This window comes from Mastigoproctus giganteus, chromosome 6, assembly GCF_048544385.1.
Source record: "Mastigoproctus giganteus isolate SK-2022 chromosome 6, ASM4854438v1, whole genome shotgun sequence".
In the NCBI taxonomy this organism is placed as follows: Eukaryota; Metazoa; Arthropoda; class Arachnida; order Uropygi; family Thelyphonidae; genus Mastigoproctus; species Mastigoproctus giganteus.
Genome location: NC_143580.1, coordinates 150,329,896 through 150,349,596, shown reverse-complemented (window position 1 = coordinate 150,349,596; position 19,701 = coordinate 150,329,896). Strand labels below are relative to the sequence as shown.

At 36.5% G+C, this 19,701-nt stretch overlaps 1 protein-coding gene across 2 annotated transcripts in view; it reads right to left on the bottom strand.

Annotated features, from left to right (window-relative positions):
- Marf (Mitochondrial assembly regulatory factor) overlaps positions 1–19,701 on the bottom strand; it is a 495,171-nt gene that overhangs the window by 11,506 nt on the left and 463,964 nt on the right. For both annotated transcript variants that reach the window (XM_090376530.1, XM_090376532.1), the window contains exons 14-15: positions 8,774–8,929; positions 842–1,038 (exon numbers count right to left, since the gene is read on the bottom strand). In XM_090376530.1, the coding sequence (XP_090232656.1) occupies positions 842–1,038; positions 8,774–8,929 (353 nt within the window). The remainder of the gene's footprint in view (positions 1–841; positions 1,039–8,773; positions 8,930–19,701) is intronic.

The window sequence follows — 19,701 nt, the reverse complement described above, 5'->3', positions numbered from 1 at the left end:
CTCGACCTTTGAGTTGCCAGGCAGGCACTTTACCTACCCGGCTAGCGATTAAATAATAATAATGCTACACTATTTCAAAGTTATGCAACAGCGGTACATACTACACTAGAAGATTACATTACACATTGTTTTGCAACTGCAAAACAATGTGTATTATTATACCACACATTATTGCCACCAAGTACAAAACAATTTTAATATTAATTTTACATCTGTGGAATTAAATAAAGAATATTAAATAATGATGTTTAAGGCCTTAAATGGCCTGAGTATGCTCAATGCTGATGGAATACTTACTCTTGCTACATACATGAGGGGCATAAATTCCAATTGAGAAAGGATGGTTGCAGGTCAGATGTGTGTAAATTTGCTTTCAGCCAGAAGGTGATTGATTGTTGGAACAAACTCCCATCTAGTGTTGTGAATAAATTCAAGGAGGACTAGACAAACTGTTATAAGGGGAGATGGACAGGTGAAATGGGAATTCTTTTTTTTTTTTTTTGGCTGTTACTGTATAAACTTGCTTTCTTGCCACTACTAATAATAATAATTATAAAATGCAATGAACAATGGTGGCAGAAATTATCTTCTAGTTCGACTCTTGTTTCTGAGCAATTTTAAAACCCAAGTAAGAAGCAATTTTGCCTACTTTATCAGATAAACAAAAATAATAACTCTGCTACTAATTTTACCAAAATGATGAAAATAAAAGCAAACAGTTTTAAGAAATATAAAAAGTCAAGTTTGAAAATGACTTCCACACTTTTTTTTCATGCTAATTTGTCTAGAATATTAATGATTATTTCCAAAAATACAAGCAAAACAAAAATTTATCACTTACTGCTGGACCTGATGACTACAATTGGCACTGGTTAAATCAACAATAAGTCTGAGCTTGCGAGTTGCATGGTTAACATACTGCTTTTTAAAAGTCCTCTCTTTTGCTTTGTTGGTCCATGTAAGACGCTCATATAAATATAATACACTATATATCCCTAGCGTAAGAGCAATGATCCTCCATCCTACTGTACGTATTAACTGTAAGAAGTGTATAACATTAATGTAAATATGTAATATTCGTGCTATTTGAATTGAAAAGAGAAACAACAACAATAGTTGCTCAAACATTTAAGTTTTTTAAATGATTCAACACTGCAACACATTCCCACATGCACACACAAGTAATATTACTTTTGTGTGTGTGTGTGGATTTTCATTCCTAAAAATCAATTATAACAGAACAAAACTTAATATTTTTGATATTTAAATTATATATCCCAGAGTTAAATGCCTTAATCATTTATGATGAAATCCACATTTGCATGATGGCATAAAAATGTGTGTCGTAGTTATTCAGAGAACATTTAATGAAATGTTAAAGACATATTGGAATTTAAGTTTCAAAATTATGAACTTTTATGAACCAAATCAGCATATGAACTTTTTCGATATTCGATAAAGTTCATAAGCTGATTTGGTTACAACTATGTAATAACGTTAAATTTGGAATCAATGAAGACATCAATTTGCTGCAATTTAATAATAAATGGATTTAGAGAGCTGTTTAATTTTAATTTGATGATAGCTAAAGAAAATGAAACGCCAATGATGACTACGATGAAGACATCAGTAAATAATGTTTCAGTAGGTAAAAATTGGGTAGCCTTATTATATTCTAACGGTGAAGAAAATTTAAATTAAAACATTAAAAAATTTTCTAATATTTTTATTTTAACTGTAATTACTTGATTAATTATAATAAAACTTGAATTTAATTTTTAAGGAACAGGTAAGTGAATATCACACATCTTTTTGGCATTAATATTTCATGTTGTTAGACCACCACAACTTCCCTTAATTACTATAGCAATTAAGGAAATAAATAATAAATAAATAAATTTTCTGTTTATACTCCGGGATGACCAAACGGTCAGAGGAGTTTACAAGATAGACAGAATACAAGAAACAGCACTGTATTTAGCAGTCACTGGCTTGAACCCTGGTCACTCGAGGCATGTCTGCTTATGCACCAGCACGTCTGACTTGGCTACGATGGAAAGTTGTGGTGGCCTCACAATCCAGCAAAAATGTATATGAATGTTTTAGGGAGGATTATTTATCAGGCAGCACTAAAGAAACTTCTCCAGAATATAAGAGATCCCATTGAAAGGATTTGGGAAACCAAAAATCCACATGCAATAAATGAGGTACATTCCATGATAGTAGGTGTATGGTGCACCTTCAACATCTCAGAATGTGACCTTAAACAACAAGTCTATATGTGGACCAATTTATGTTATTCCCTCACTAATACAGTTGCCTCCCCCACTATAGTGTGATTCACTCACTATAGCAAGTGGGGCATTAAAACTTTTTGATATTCTCCCAAAGAGTTGCAGTCTGTTTCCCCACTATTCACTCCAAACACTTGTGGAAGAGTTGCCCATTAGCAGGTGCTTGGGTAAACAAGAAGCCCCTTTGAAATAAAAATTTTAATGCAATCTTAAATTCAATTTTATAATCAACTGCTTGCCTTCAAAGATTCTTTTAATTTAATTTACTTTGAACCAATATTGTATGTAATTAATAAGAAAATGGTGAAATGTTTGCCATAAGATATGCTGCAGAGCATTTCCAATTTATGATAAGGAAAAACTATGATAAGCATCTCTGCATTAATTTTCTGTAACTATTTGCAAAACAAATAGTTACAGACATAACTGTAACAACTGCTGCAAAACAATTTAGTCACAAGCACCATTCTATGCATATTACAGAAATATACCTGGCAGTGTTATAAGGAAGGGAGACCAACTCAGGAGTTCTAATTTAATGAAGTTTATTCAAGTGTTGTTTATTAAACTTCTCTTTAGGAATTGTTTCCTGATATGAAGTTGCATTTATGCAATGTTATTTTCAGTTTAGTTTTGGTTTACAATCAGTTCAGGCTTACATATTTGATTATTTATTATTATTTTTTTTAATTGGCTGCAAAGAGGGCAAGCAAGTCAGCCAGTCCTAATAATGTCAAGCTGAAAAGGTATCAGAAAATCTTGCCACTGGAAACTAAATTGGACACTCCAAAATGATTGGATTCAGGAGAGCAAGACTTACACTGCATTTAGTGGTTTTGAGTGATCTAAAAATTAGCAGTATACACATAAAAAAAAAAAAAAAAGTAAAGTGCAGCCATTATCAACCCACTGCAGGATGGAAGCCTCCTCAACAATTCATGTTGAGGGAAATGGACCATAATCTGCCACGCTGGTCCAGTGCGGGTTGGCAGATCGACCATATTCAGCAGGGGCTTGAACTCCGGTCTACTCAAAGAGCGTGTGCTACTGCACTCTCGCTCCTGCCTACTCGGCTACGGACACATAAGGTTCCATAATTTTAAGGTAACTTATTTGTTTATTCAGCTTTTTATCTCCCATACAGCATTTGTGCTAGGAGCATTAAAAAGTTTTCTTTCATTTCATTAATATATATATGTCTTAAAATCAGTCAGAAACACTTGTCAAACCAACCAATTAAAATTGGTTGGTTGGTTTTACATGATTTACCATGGATAATTCTCCCTTGCTTAACATGGATTCATTTAGCACTGTTTTCGTGGTATTAATTAAGAGTGCTAAGTGGGGGATACCTGTGTTAATATGCTATTCCCAGCAATACTTCCAGATGTCACTGGGTGATCTGTTAATTGTTCCAGTAATCAACCAACATTTTAGAGATTTAGAGGCCAACACTAGACGACACGAAATATCAGTAATTGTCCAACAAGAAATTACAACTGCATACAGATCTGTGGTAGCAACAAAGACAGTGAAATCTATGAATATCACATTATCTCTATGAGACTGACTTTCAAGATCACCAGAAATTACCGCTCAGGATTTTGTTCTGTGTGTGTGGGGAGGGAGATATTTTAAAGAGCAGGTATCAGCATACAATACACATCCAATAGAAGATATTAAAGGGCATATTACTGCGATAACTGTATATTTTATCCAATATATCCTTGTCCGAATTGCTGTAAATGTGTCGCTGGGTGTGAATATACATATCAAAGAATAGTGGGCACTACTAACATCTCACATAGTGACATTATACAAGAGGTCTATATATCAACCAAATATGTTTATACTGCAAATGTAACTGAAGATATATGAAACCGTATTGGTTTGTCAGCTTTAAAACCATCATGTATTTAATGAACAGCAGCAATATATCTTACTGTTGCTTACATTCTCAAATCTACAGTTAGAAAACAAAATCAACATATAATAATTAGCACACAATGTTCAAACAGCCTCTGTGAAAAGGAACCAAATGCAATTTGAAAGTAATCAACAATCTTTGTTTGCAATTCAGTTTCTTGAATATAAGATTCCACACTGATTTATCAATTAGTAGAGTCTTCTTTACATTTAAATTACAGGGATGGGATACACTTAAATAAAAAGGGTGCAAGAATATTTGCTGATGCTATCGAGGCAGTGTTAGGTGGGTCGGAAAATTACTAGCTTGGGGAGACACACAGACTAATACAATAACAGTAGCCGCTGGCAGAGGTGGAAGTGATTCTTGCACTGCTTCTATTGGAATGAGCAGCAGCCTGGAAAACAAGGTGCAGGGGATTCCAGAGACTGCAGGGAGTCATTGCGGAACAAGTAAATACACGGGCTGTGTGTGTTAGGGTAGCTAAGAATAGGAACAGGTGCATATATACTTGCGTGTACACCAATGCTAGGAGTTTGGTAAATAAATTTGGTGAATTTCAGATGGTGGTCAAAACATCAAAGGCAAATATTGTTGGGATATCAGAGAAGTGGTGTCACACACATATAAGGAATGCAGAACTGGAATTTGGGGAGTACAATGTATACAGGAAGGATAGACAGGATAGGAAGGGAGGAGGGGTTATGCTATTAGTTAAGAAACACAAATTCCAAGGAAATACAGCCAGTCGACATGGCTGTACAGTGCACTGTTGAGTCAGTTTGGTGTGACATAAGCACTGGGAAAGCAAAATTGAGAGTAGGAGTGTGTTATAGACCTAATAACTCTGATGAGTATAATAAACAACTGTACAGGGAAATAGTGGGCCAGTAAATCAGTGTCTTATAATGGAGGAATTTAATTTCCCAGATATTCATTGTAATTTGTGGATTGGTCACTCACAACTAGCAAGGCTTTTGTGTATTTATTGGATGATTGTTTTCTACAGCAGCATATTCGGCAGGCAACTGGAGGCATACTCTTGATCTGATTATCAGTATTGATTCTTCATGCCTTAAAAAAGAATCTGCAGAAAAAGGAACCACTAGATGGCAGCGATCACAGTGTGCTGAAGTGGGATTTATTCAAAGAGGTAACTACCATCAGGGGTTGTTGTTTGGGGTTTAATTGTGGAAGAGCAGCTTCGGCTATATTGTGCCTGTTCAAGTTTTGTTATTTCTTGTTATGCTTTTACTGATTTCATATATTAGATATGATTGGTTAGGTTTATTAAACTGAGAAGAGTTCACTGACGTTTGATTTTTCTCCCATAATGAGTTCAAGGCTTAATGGCACATTTGAATGCGATTTTAAAGCTGATTGGTGGGCAATTTTGTATCATGGACAATCTATGATGATGTGCTTCACTGTTAGTATGGTCAGACACTGAGGGCATTGTGGAGGATAGTCTTTCATTAAGAGGTAAGAGTGTGCTAAATGTGTGTGGCCGATGCGAAGCCGGGCGAGGATAACCTCTTTGGGTCTGTTTGACTGAAAACTTGATTTTCAGGATTTCTGCTGCTGTTGGTATAATTTATTGTTTGTTTGAGATTTCCAGGTCTGCGTCCATATATTTTCAGAGGCTTTTCGATTGACATTTTTAGTCATTGAGCAGTATTTTATGCAAGTGAGAATTTTTGTTTGACGGATGTTTTGCAGTATCATCCACAAGTTCGTTGCCGAGTATTCCAGAATGTCCAGGAATCCAAGTGAATCTGACTCTTTGTTTTTTTTTTTTTTTTTTTTTTCTTAAGATGTGATAAGATGGAAAGAATTTTTCTTACATACGGATGAGATGGGTGATCTTCTGTCAGTAAAGCATATATTGCATTTAATGAGTCTGTGAAAAGGATACTTTTTACAAGAGAAGTTTTGGCAATGTGATCTAGGGCGATACTTATTGCAAACAATTCAGCACTATAGATACTGCACTCTATTGGAAGAGACTGTGAAATTATGCTGTTTGGCAATATGACTGCAGCACCAACGTGTGCATCCGTATTGGATCCATCAGTGTACAGATTAGAATAGCCAGAGAATTGCATTCCATAAGAGGAATGTATCTGTTTTATATGTTGACTTGGGATATTGTTCTGTTTCCATTTTACGAGAACCATGTCACAGTCAACTGAACTGATTTCCCATGGTGGAAGGGATGTGGAGGTATCTTGGTAGATTTTATCCATACTTAAGTTCAATTGTGAGTATTTCTTTTAGTCGGATGCCTGCAGGTTTGCATGTGTTAGGTTTGTTCGCATATAAGGTTTCCCATTTCGGATTATACAGATATTCCATGTTGGATGTCCAGGAAGGCTTTGAACTTTCGCAGCATAGTTCAGAAGAAGAACTTGTCTACGAAGACTGAGTGGGAGTTCATGGATCTCTGTGTATAGACTATACACAGGTGAGGTACGAAAGGCTCCGGAGACAACATGTAATGCACTGTGATGAATTGGATCTAACCAATTCAACACACTTTTCCTAGTTAAGGAGTAAATGGGCGAACCATAATCTAATCTGGATCTTACCATTACCCTATAAACATGCAAAAGTGAGTAGCCCCCATGTCATGGTTGATATTGCTCGTAGAATGTTTAATTTCTTTAAGCAAATGGTACGCAGATATTTTATGTGTTCTAGGAAATTTAATTTGCAATCCATTATTAGTCCTAGAAGTCGGATACCACATTTGAGTGGGATTTGTTGATTGCTTATTCTAAGTTCTGGATCAGGATGCATTTTTTTCATTTTCTGCAGAAGTGTATTGCCACTGTCTTTTGAACTGAGATTCGATATCCATTTAGTGTTTTTGGAAGATAGGTAGAAAAATTTGTAAATGTGAACTGTGTAATATCTTTGGTAGATAACTTGGTAATGATAGTAACTCTCAAGTTAGCCACTAAGTAAAAATCACAGGAATAGCAATCAAGACTTGAGAATCAACCCAAAGTTTGGATTCAAAACACCATCATTCAAAAGAGAAGTTGTCTATTAGTCAAGTAAAGGGTCATTTATTTACTCATTAGCTTATTAAAATGTAGCTGAATTATACTCAATACAAATATTAGGCCTTTGTTGCAGGGTCATAACTGTAGACGAGCGATTCCCGACCGTTTTTGACTTGCAAACCCCTTTCAACATAATATTTTTAAAAAAACCACTAAGCCTATTATTCTCTGAAATCGTATAATATTTCTGAATTTTTATTATAAAATATTTCATACTAAAAAAATTTAGTATGGAAAACATATTTATTTAACATGATATACTGTAAGATAGTAAACTAATTATAAGGAATTGTAGGAGATCTGGTTTTTCTTTCTTTGGCAATTTTTTACTTTTTATTTAATTTTATTTTACTTTATTGTTTATTATTAGTTATATTTTGTAGTTTACAATAATATACCTATGTAAATCTAAGGAGAAGCCATTATAGAATTTTTAGTGCTAATCCCCTGGAGCACTTTCACAAACCACTGATTGGAAACCGCTGCTGTAGACCAATGTCAATTTACTCTTAAACCAGACACAGCTGGTTTAAGAGTAAATTTAAGAGTAATCGTAGATTTACTCTTAAATTTACGAGTAAATTTAAGAGTAAATCTACGATTAAATTTACATCTGTGAACATCTTTAAATGCTGAAACAGAAAATGGTCTTTCTTTCTACTGAAAAGGAAGAAAAAATCTTCAGCTTGTTAATATCAACTTTAATGAGCCTGATATAACTCAGTATGTGGGAAAACAAGGAAAAAGCCACGCTTGATGACAAGATGATACACTGAAATTTACAAACTGCCATTCACAGGAATGGCCAACCAAGGGTAAAAAAGAAACCACAAATGTTTTATTTTTGCAAAAAATAAACATTTATTAAATTTTATATTAAATCTTCACATGTTCATGTGAAGATTTAATATAAAATTTACATGTATACATTTACATGTTCATGTATATATTAAAAATATTTACATATTTGTCATAGGTAAAACATGTAAATATGTTTTACATATGTTAAACAATGCAAGTGCAATTTTATAAATCTACAACATAGAGAATTAACTATATAACAATTAAAGAATTACATCATTAATATCTCATCGTATATAAGGATATATAAGGATACATAGAACATATACAAAAGTTATTTTTTTATATTTCAATTAATTTGAATTCATTGCATAAACAATTACATGAACATTGTTCTATTTTGTAAGTTTCAAATTTGGATTTATGATATTATTCAGAATTTAATAGGAATTATTGATTTTAAAACCAATAGTTTTCTACAAAAGAACATTTTACATTACCATATTATGAAATTAAGCAATGCATTTCTTCCTATTTTTTTTTTTTTTTTTCACACTTATTTTCCACAAATAATGGGTATTTGTTAGGCTAGTTTTCTGTAAGGTTTCTTTACCATTTTAAAGTAAGCTATTTTAAAAATGCCAAAAAATAAAAGAAATTAAAAAAATTAAAGTAATACATACAAATCCTCCAAGAGCTAAGGCACCAACAGCAGATTGGGAAGTTGGCGAAATTAGGGCAAGTTTCTGAATTACAGTCAAATAGTCAGCAGGTGGAGGAAGAAGAGGCCTCATTTCATTACTAGGTGTTTCTGGAGCACTAGCAATTGGTCTTGGAATCTAATATAGAAATACTATATTAGGGACTGTGACCTGATAAAGTGCTAGTTACAAAATAAGAATCTTAACACACAAAATATCCACACAGTTATTACAATAATACTTTCAATAATATTTATAACTTTTCAACTTTTCTGATACTAACCAGAAATTACAATATTTATATATGGTTGGTTATTGTCTAGATTTGCACTGTGTGTATTCTATTAGACTTAAATTAAATGAACAGTGATGGGAGTAACAGTTAATTTACAAGAATAATTAACATAACTACATCATTATATAAAAAAATCTAACATCATATGCTAAAGCAGCAAATTAAAATGGTAATTGACAAAAAAACTTAGAGGTATAAAAATGTATTAAAATGTAGAAAAATATCTTATTTGTCAACAACTACCATTAAACAGAAAATGACATCTTATACAAACCATAAATGACATACCTGATGCTAAAAATTACTTTTAGATGAGAACAGCAAAAAAACAGAGAACTTGGATGCAAGTTCAAAGAGACCTATGTGGAGAGGTCTCGAAAAATGGAAAACTCAGAAAAACACAGCGAAACCATGAAAGATTTGCATTTTTAGTGGAAAGGGAAAAACAGTTTTTTTTTGCAAATAACACTACTAAATCCATATTGATATAAAAAGAAAAGTGTAATGAGAGCTAGGATATGTATGAATTTACAAGATGTGATCAAAAGGTTCAGGAAATGACTTGTATCTTGAAATTCCATCATAGTTTTGCATTGTAGCATGTTAATGTGACATTTAGACAGCAATGAATGAATCACTCATTTATCTGCAGTCAGTCTGAACTTTTACATATCGAATGTGTATTTTTTGTGCTTTATTCATTTTAAAAAAGGTGATTTTACTGAGTAGTGCATTTGCATAAAATTAGAAACAATTGCAGCCGAAACCTACAAATTGATAAAAAAAAAAAAAAAAAAAAGCTTTCAGAGTAGGTATTATTAATTGTTTGAAGTCTTTTCAGTGGTTTTCAAGGTTTAAAGAGATCCACTTGTCCAGCAAAGATGATCTTCATTCTGACTGCCTTTCAAATTCAAAAACCAATGATTTGATCATTCGTGTTTGTCATATGATAAATACTGATTGATGTTTAATTATCTGCAAAGTTGTAACAAGATTTACTTGGAACATATTAATCAATTTTAATACAAGCTTTGATAAAGCTATGCATTTCAGCCAAGTTTCTGCCTTGCATCCTTATCAATGATTACAGAAGGACTGAGTTCTCATTGCATTCTGTGATCTATGTCAGAATCAGAATCTTTGTCAATGTGGTGCTGATGACCCACACGTTGTTTCTTGGTGATCCACACTGCGACAATGGCTCCGAAGCAAATTCTTGATTCTCTCAATGAAAGATGTCATCATCTTCACACATGGAACATTGAAGATTTGATAAAGCTATGCATTTCAGCCAAGTTTCTGCCTTGCATCCTTACCAATGATTACAGAAGGACTGAGTTCTCATTGCATTCTGTGATCTATGTTAGAATCAGAATCTTTGTCAATGTGGTGCTGATGACCCACACTTTGTTTCTTGGTGATCCACACTGCGACAATGACTTGCAAATTCTTGATTCTCTCAATGAAAGATGTCATCTTCTTCAAGGCCCCCCCCCCCAAAAAAACAAGACAATCTCAATCATATGTGAAGATCATGCTTATCATATTTTTTACACGTGGAACATTGTTCAAAAATGACTTTAGTTTGCATGGTCAAACAGTGAACTAAGCATACAAAACAGTTCCACTGTGATTGTGCAAAGCTGTTGGAAAAAATGGCCAGAAAAGTGGGCTTCAAAGACTTGGTGTTTCTTGCAAAGTGATCATCACTGTGATACACCATACTTAGGGAGTAGAGGGCACTCAGTTAATTCCCTCAAAACAGTCAAGTCAATTTTTTTCTGTCAAGCAAACTTGCTTTAAATAAAAAGCAATATACCTCTCCATTGGAGCAGTGCAATAGCAAAACAACTCCTGGCAAAGTGCCTCCACTATATGAGATTGATACATTAAGTAGCACAGCCAGTTTCCTCACAGCTATGTACAGAAAGACACCATGCATGACAGGTACAATGACTTTACCTAGCTTTCACAGCTTGACAACTTTTACCCTTGACAGTAATAATACAATAGCAATGAAAGTTCACTGCCAACTTGTGACAGGCAAAGAGTAATATTCAATTGCGTGCGTGTCTACAGACATACTTAGTTAAATCTATGGAGTATACACAGTTACAGATTGCTAAAAATATAGAGGATAATATACAAAATACCTATCATTGCAATGATAGGTATATTAATACCTATCATTGCAATGATAAGTATTACCTACAACCTGGGGTGACTTTTTAGGGGTCAGCCAGTCAGACTGAAAGATAAAATAACAATAAAGACATATGTTTCTGTGATAACCAATATAGAGTACGACATAACCAAACATATTAATCAAGTCTAAAGATTATGTACAATTATAATTTAAAATTTATAATTTTATATATTGTATGCATAGCATGCATCGATTATCATTGACCTGACAAACTAATGAACTAAAATCCACAGAAAAATCAAAAGTCATGAGCTGAGTTACCATGTCCAAGCTAAAAAAATCATGTGGACCTTAGTATGGATGAATGGAATGAAATAGTAGATCCAGTATTTGTAAGCAATCTCTAGTGAAAGACTTGGAGATTGGCAACCACTGTGCTGGACATAGCAAAATGTGTATTTCTCAACTTGTGAAATACAGTCCATTACAGTTATTTGGGACACATCGGGACTAGTGCATTTTGGCCCGATTAAGCGGCAGCCCCAATTATCCGAAGTTTCACGTAATTAGTTAAAAATACAATGGACCCCCCCCACTTTACAATTGGTTCACTGTACATTCAAATCACGTTTACGACGAACTCAGCATAGTAAAGAACTGTTCACTATATGATGTGTAGTAAGCGCCGGTCATTGTGATCATGTTTGGGAATTGAATTTTAATTTTATTAGACAGCGATTGTAATTAGCGAAAATAGGAGGAATATTATGCATGGGCTATAAAAACAAAGATATATTAAGCACAAATTTACCGTTCATTACCTTACCAATTAAAAGATTAAGTGATGCGTGAAAATCGGAAGAATATACGTGATAATCGGAATAATTAATACGTATTGTAATATGTACATACTAACTAGTTGACATTTCTGTTCACTGACATTTGTGGGTGGGGTGTTAAAATTTAAAACAGTAAAAAGATAAGCAATCAATAACAAAGAACATGGTATACAGAAATTGCAAGTAACATGTTATGTGCAAGCCGGGCACTTTATCATGTATACGACCCCACTACTGAAATCATTCATTATAGGGTCCTTAACCTGGGACATCACTGTGTGCAACCTACGCCCTGGCAGCTGCACACAGCATGTCTGGCATTCACGAAGCACTCTTGTTATATGCTCAGTAAGGCCCGGATAGTAGGGAATGTATGCGGTGACAACTGGCACAAACGGTTCACTTTGCCTGGGGTTTGTTATTTGGTTTTTAGGAGCATCAGCAACTAAGGCCATATTGCTCCAAGATATGCGGTGGTCATTCCCTGACCTTTCCGCATCCTCCGTATTTGGTGGTGATGGGCTCGAACCCCGGTCTAATCAAGAAGCGTGTGCTACGCACTGCTGCTCCTTCCCACCTGGCTACGGAGGCGCCGTCACTTTGCCTGGGCATCACCCCTCTTGTATATTTGTCCATGACCCTCTGGGGGTAGCCGCATTTCTTAAGGTCTGCTGTGACTCATCTAATTTCCTTTTCTCTATCCTCAGAGGTACTGCAGTGGGACTCTATCTAGTAATGCCTTAGCGACGCTGTGGCTATGTTGCATAGCTTGCGTTGAATTATAGTGGGTGTATTGACTCCGGCACATAGGTTTTTTAAACACTGTTGTTTTAAGCCTAAGTCCTGCTCTAGAGACCAATACATCTAGAAATGGGAGGGTACCAGCTGCTTCCACCTCTGAGGTGAACTGGATAAATTGGGAGAAGCTGTTAAGCAAATGAAGTACTTCCTCCTCTCCCCTTCTGAATAATGGTGAACGTGTCATCTACATATCTTTTCCATTTGCGCATGGGGAACTATAACCCATCAAAGATCCTGTTTTCCAGTTCCTCCATGGCCAAATTCGCTACTATGATGCTAATGGGAGAACCCATGGCTGTGCCATGAACCTGCTTGTACATAACTCCTAGGTATACCATAGTGGTGCTAGAAAGGCAAAGTTCCATAGCAGAGCAAATATCCTCCACACTTAAAGGAGACCTAATACTTAAAGTATCATCTCTGTCTAAAGCATTTCTTATACACTGTACCCCATGAGAAATAGAAATGCATGTAAATAATGATACTACATCAAAGGATATCATAATTTCACTTCCTTCTATAGTTTGATCCTTCACAAAACTCACAAAATCCTTACTATCCTTGACAGTGAAAATAGAATGTCCTACTATAGGAGCAATCAACTTAGCTAAAAATCTAGACAAGGCGTACGTGGGACTTCCAATAAAAGATACAATAGGTCTGAGTGGGATCCCCACTTTATGTATTTTCAGAAGACCATAGAATCTGGGAAGCTGGCATCCCGTTGCATGCAAAGACCAAAATACCTCATTAGTGATCTTCCCCGCTTTTCGGAGAAGCTGCTTCTCCCATTTTTGGAAGAAGCAGCACTAGATATTGGGAAATTTTGATATCATACATATGGATCTTAGAAAGGCTTTTGATACCGTTGCACATGGAAGACTGCTGCACAAATTGCTATAAAGGATAAGTTGAGTTTTTTTTTTTTTTTTTTATGTAAACCCCAAACACGAGAGGTATTAGAACCTATACTACTGAGTATCGAGCTTGGGTTGGAGGCTGAGAAGTTGAAAGAAGATATTTGTTGACATTGGACTTGAACTGCTATAGACTGTAATTTTCAGGAAATATGCATGAAGGAAGGTTGTTCCAGAAAACAGCAGTTGAATGAATAAACGAGGAAGAGGAAAAGGTGGTTCTATGAGTTTGAAGTTGGCTGGTGGCGACACGTGTCTGGACTGTTTTGAAAGAGAGAGCAGGAATTATAGAAGCCAATTCAGAAGAACAGTGCCCATGGAAGTATCTGTAGAAGAGGCATGGAGCAGAAACAGTACGTCTATGAGACAGCGAGTGGAGAGAGACTCTGTTAGAGATGAATCATTAATTAACCTAACTGCCTTCTTCTGAATGGAATCAAGAAGCCTAAAGGAGGTTTTGGGGAAGCTACCCCTGATGTGGGAACAATATTCCACGGCAGGGCGGATTTGCGATTTATACAGAGTGAGAAGCTGTTTGCACGAAAAGTAACACGCCGAGAGCGAAAGAGAAAACCAAGTTTTTTAGATGCAGAGGAAGCAATATTTGTAATTGTTATGTCCTTGTGCCAAGAGAGATTAGAAGACAGGGTAATCTCCAAAAGAGATATATCATTTTGCCTAGAAATCAGAGTGTCACTAAAGATAAGCATAGGAGCAGAAGAATCCTTTTTGCGAGATATAACACAAGACTGAGCTTTAGACGAGTTGAAATCAACTAAGTTGTCCTTGCCCCACTGGAGAATTGCCTGAAGATCGGCATTTAAGAAATTGGTAGCAGATTTTCGAGAAGTTGAAGCTGATTGAGCAGGACAAGGTTCCTCAAAATGGAAAGTGGAATGCAATGTGCTATCATCGGCTAAACTATGGATAGGATTTCCAGTCAATGGAAGAAGGTCATTAATATACAAGAGGAAAAGAGTGGGGAAAAGAACTGAACTTTGGGGGACACCGGTATTAGTGGAGACGTTAGAAGACAGAGAGCTATCTACCATCACACTCAGTGAGCGATCAGAGAGAAAACTGGATAACCAATTACTAAAAACAGTTGAAAAACCATAAGATGGAAGCTTGTTTAGAAGACCTTTATGCCAAACACGATCAAAAGCCTTTGAGATGTCAAGAGCAACTATTTGTGTTTCACCGAACCTTTCCATTGAATTAGTTCATAAATGGGTAACATAAGCCAGAATATCACCAGTGGATTGACACTGATGGAATCCGTACTGCCGATCGTTGATCAGATGGAAGGTTTCTAGGTAGTTTAAGAGTTGGCGGTTAATTGATTTCTCCATTACTTTAGACAGAGTAGAAGTAATTGCAATCGGACGATAATTGGATGGGAGGGATTTGTCACCCTTTTTAGGACTGGCTGGATATGAGCAAATTTCCAAGCAGAAGGAAAAACACCTTTGGAATAGGAAAGTGAAAAAAGGCGGCCAAGAATAGGAGTAAGTTCAGTAGCAAAGGTTTAGAGAACAAGTGGAGAAATACCATCAGGACCTGTAGCTTTCTTAGCATCAAGATTCGTCAAAATCCTTCTGACATCCTTTTGACGGAAGACCACGGGAGGCATTGAATGGAGCGTGTTGGGAATGGGGTGAGGTGTTTTACCAAGATCGTTAATACATGAGTTGGAAGAAAAATGGGATGCTAGCAGGTCAGCTTTATCCTTGGCTGAAATGACAACAGAACCATCTGGTTTGGAGAGAGGTGGGAGCAGAGATGGGCAAAAGTTGCGGCCAATAGCATTGGCAAGAGACCAGAATGCTCGGCTATCATTAGGGCACGAAGCAAGTTTTCTACTCTTAGCCTGTTCAAACTCTAGTTTGGACTGATTAATAGCTGCTTTACAACTGTTGCGAGCTTTGGTGTAGGCAGAAAATGAAACTGAAGAATTAGAAACAAGCCAATTACGATATGCAACATTCTTCTCTTGGACAGCCTTAGCACATTTATTGGAAAACCAAGGTTTAGATAAAGGATGAGATTTTAAAGTGGAGTGTGGGATAAGGGATTCCATTCCTGCAAGAATAATTTCACTGACACGATCTGAGCAAACGTTGACATCAGAAGTTTTGAAACAGTAATCCGACCAAGGAAAAGAAGAAAAGAAGTCTCGCAGGTCATCCCATTTTGCATTCTTGTAATGCCAAACAACACGAGGTTGGGAATAGCCATGAGATAAAGGTTCCATTGGAGAAGAGACAACCACCAAGTTGTGATCTGAAGTGCCTAATGGACCTCTCACTTCGACTGTGTACTTAGAAGGGTTGTTTGTGAGAAAAAGATCAAGCGTATGGGCTGTATGATTAGAATTGTCCGGTATTCTTGTAGGTAAATGAACAATCTGTGCAAGGTCATTAGTAATTGCAAAAGCCTCAGCAACTCGACCAGCTGGGTCGGTCTGACTAGAAAACGGAAGCCAGCTGGAGTTGTGAACATTAAAATCACCAAGGAAAATTACCTCACTGTGAGGAAAGTTGGGCTGGGGAAAGTCAAGTTGCAAAGAGAGGAAATCAAAGAGCTCCAAGTGATCAATGGAGTTGGGAGAACGGTAGAGACAACATACGAATTTAAAACAATGAGGTAGAGGGATTTTAAGCCAGAGAAGATCAAAGAGAGGAGATTTCAAATTGCCAAGTCTCTGATAGCGAATATCAGAACAGACATATGCACAAGTACTACCTTTGAGGCAAAAGGAATCATATAGCGAATAATTTGGGCAACTGAGATGAGCAGTAGTTGATTCAACTGATAACTGAGATTCTGTAAGAAAAAGTACATGCGGTTTGGCTGACTGCAAGTGGAAATGGATGTTGTTGAGATTAGAATTGAGACCACGTATATTTGTGAAATTGTGAAATGAAGTGTTTGGGAGGTTTAGATCTTTTTGCAGATAAGCTTACTCTATTAGTTTGACAATTTATGGTGTATTCAATAGTAAGAAAAAGTGGGGGGTCATGCTGTATGAAGTAACGAAATTTTTGGATATGGCATACACATGGTAAGAATATACCCAGATTCTTGACATAACCTGGCCTCAACAATGCCCCCTGCATTCACATTACTTGGACTCCCTCCAGTCACTATCTGGCAGAGTAGAGGTAGCAAGATTATACACTAGCTGATCTGGAAGCCTCCTAGAGAGTTACCAATAGGTTCGGTCCAGTGTACTAACTAGCGGCCAGCCTACGAACACCATTTTAGAGATGTACCCTTGAAATGTAAGGAATATTGGATCTCGCCATGATGTTCATTATAACCTCAAAAGTCATCAATCATACTGCATGATGGAAGAGATAGGGAAGGGCTGACCGGAACTTAGCTCTAGAGACTAAACATGGGTTCCACCAGTTCAAGCCTCCAATAAGCAAAGTGGTGGTATTGCACCGGTTGATGAGGGTCATCTACCACCTAGTATTGCCTGATAATACAGAGGGGGAGCATTCCTCCATGTGGTGTGGGCACCACACCTCGACCCCTGCTTACGTTGGTTCACACCTGGGTGGTCGCTCACCACGTACTTGTGCATGGAGGTTATACACAAGATTACTAACAGTCCCACCATCGTGAAGGTGCAAGCAGAGGATTTGGCTGTCACAGACCGTCTGGACTTGGCCGAAATTGGGTCCACTTGACTTGAGTGTCACCCAAAAATCAGTTCCATCAGCGTTTTAGACTCCCAGATAGCAAGTACAGCTTGTCTGCGATATCTGAGAGAATGTCTGTGACAACCTCAAGGACTGAGTGGGAGAAGACACAGAGTGGTAATCAATGGACACTGCTGTTCGTGGACTAATGTTATTAGTAGTGTCCCCCAGGGTTCAGTGTTGGGTGCATTGTTGTATTCATTAAAGATATTGCTGATGGTATATCAGGCTTAATGTCCAAGTTTGCAAACAATACGAAGGTCGGCAGAGTTGTCAATGACTACACTGCTGCAACAGGATCTAGAAAAGTTGAGCAGATGGGATGAGAGGTGGCAACTGAAGTTTAATATTAACAAATGTCAAGTGCTGCATATGGGAAGCAGTAACCCCAGGGCAATGTATCAACTGTGTGGTACTACACTGACAGTAGTAGAGAGTGAAAAGAACTGGGAGTAATTGTGCAGGTAGATATGAAGTTTTCTGATCAGTGCAGACAGTCTGCAAGAGTAGCTCATGGTGTCTTGTCAATGCTATACAGGATTTTTTTGCAGGGATAAGGAGGTGATTATCTCCTTGTATAATGCAATGGTCAGGCCACACCTGGATTACTGTATACAGGTCTGGAGGCCTCATTTTAAGAAAGATGTAGAGCTGTTGGAACGAGTACAGAGAAGGGCAACAAGATTAGTGAATGTAACAAATGGTTGCTCTTACGAAGAAAGGCTTAAGTTTAGCAAATTACAGTGTCTTTAGACTAGGCACCTGTGGGATGATCTGACTGAGGTGTATAAAGCTTGGAATGGTTTGAGCATGCTCAATGCTGATGGGATTCTTCCTCTTTCTCAGAATAATCGCCTGAGAGGGCATAAATTCAAATTGTGGAAAGACAGTTGTAGGATAGATGTGCAGAAGTTTGCCTTTAGCCAGCGGGTGGTTGATTGCTGGAAGACTTCCGTCTGTCGTTATAGAAGTTAATAACTTAAACAGATTCAAGGCAGAACTGCACAAACGTTTGGAGCAAGTGAATGGGTAAAATGAGAAGTGAGTGTTGTTTTTTTTTTTTTTTTTTTTGGCTGATGCTATATAAGCTTGCTTTCTTGCATCATGTGCCATTGCTAACGCGGCTCGTGGTAGAGAAGAAAAATGCGTGGATGCATATAAATTTTAAACATATATATATATATATATATATATATATATATGTTTAAAAATAAATATATAAATAAATTCTGGTAATCTTTGAAAAAGGATACCTCGTCAGAAGTCATATAATAGTAAAAGGCAGTAAGCATATAAATTATCAGGTGACACAGAAGACTATGGCAGATATAAGATAGTCTTTAATCAAGTCACAAAGGAGGTTAGACAAGCGAAGGCTGATTATGAGAAACTTTTGGTAAAGGATGTAAAGAAAAATAACAAAGACTTCTTTACTTATGTAAACTCTAGAAAGAAGGGGATGAATCAGATTGGTCCACTTGATGTTGCTGGTTCGACTGTTGATGATCCTGCTCATATAGCTGACAAACTGAATGAATATATTGCATCTACATTCACACATGAGGAATTCGGTAAGGAAGTGGAGGAGTTTACTAAAACAGAAGTTTACTAAATGATTTTGTAATAACAGAGAGCAAAGTGGAAAAGAAATCAAAGTTAACCCTAAAAAAACAAAAGGCACCTAGGGCAGATATCTATCCAGTTGTATTGAAGGATGCAGCGAGGGAAGAAAGCAAACCCTTAGCCATAATCAAGAGAGCATCCTTAGATTCAGGGGAGGTTTCCATAGATTGGAGATGTGCAAATGCATCCCCAATTCAGAAAGGGGGTTCACAAAGGGCGACATAAATAATTATAGACCTGTTAGTTTAACTTATGTTACGGGGAAAATAATGGAGTCACTGGTTAAAGAAGTGATTCAGGATCACCTAGAGAAGACATTGTAAAGTTGGACATACCACCTCAAAACTGAAGCATCAATCCCCCCACCCCACCGAACACATTCAGAGAAGACTAGAGTGCCAGATAAGGCTACAACCATAATATCCTTTTTTGAAACTAGCCGTTACACCTTTGAAGGAGCAATCGAGATGGATGGATTTTGATTTTATTAGTGCATTAGCATCTAAGGCTATTATGCATCAAGACCTAGATATATATATATATATGTTTAAAAATAAATATATAAATAAATTCTGGTAA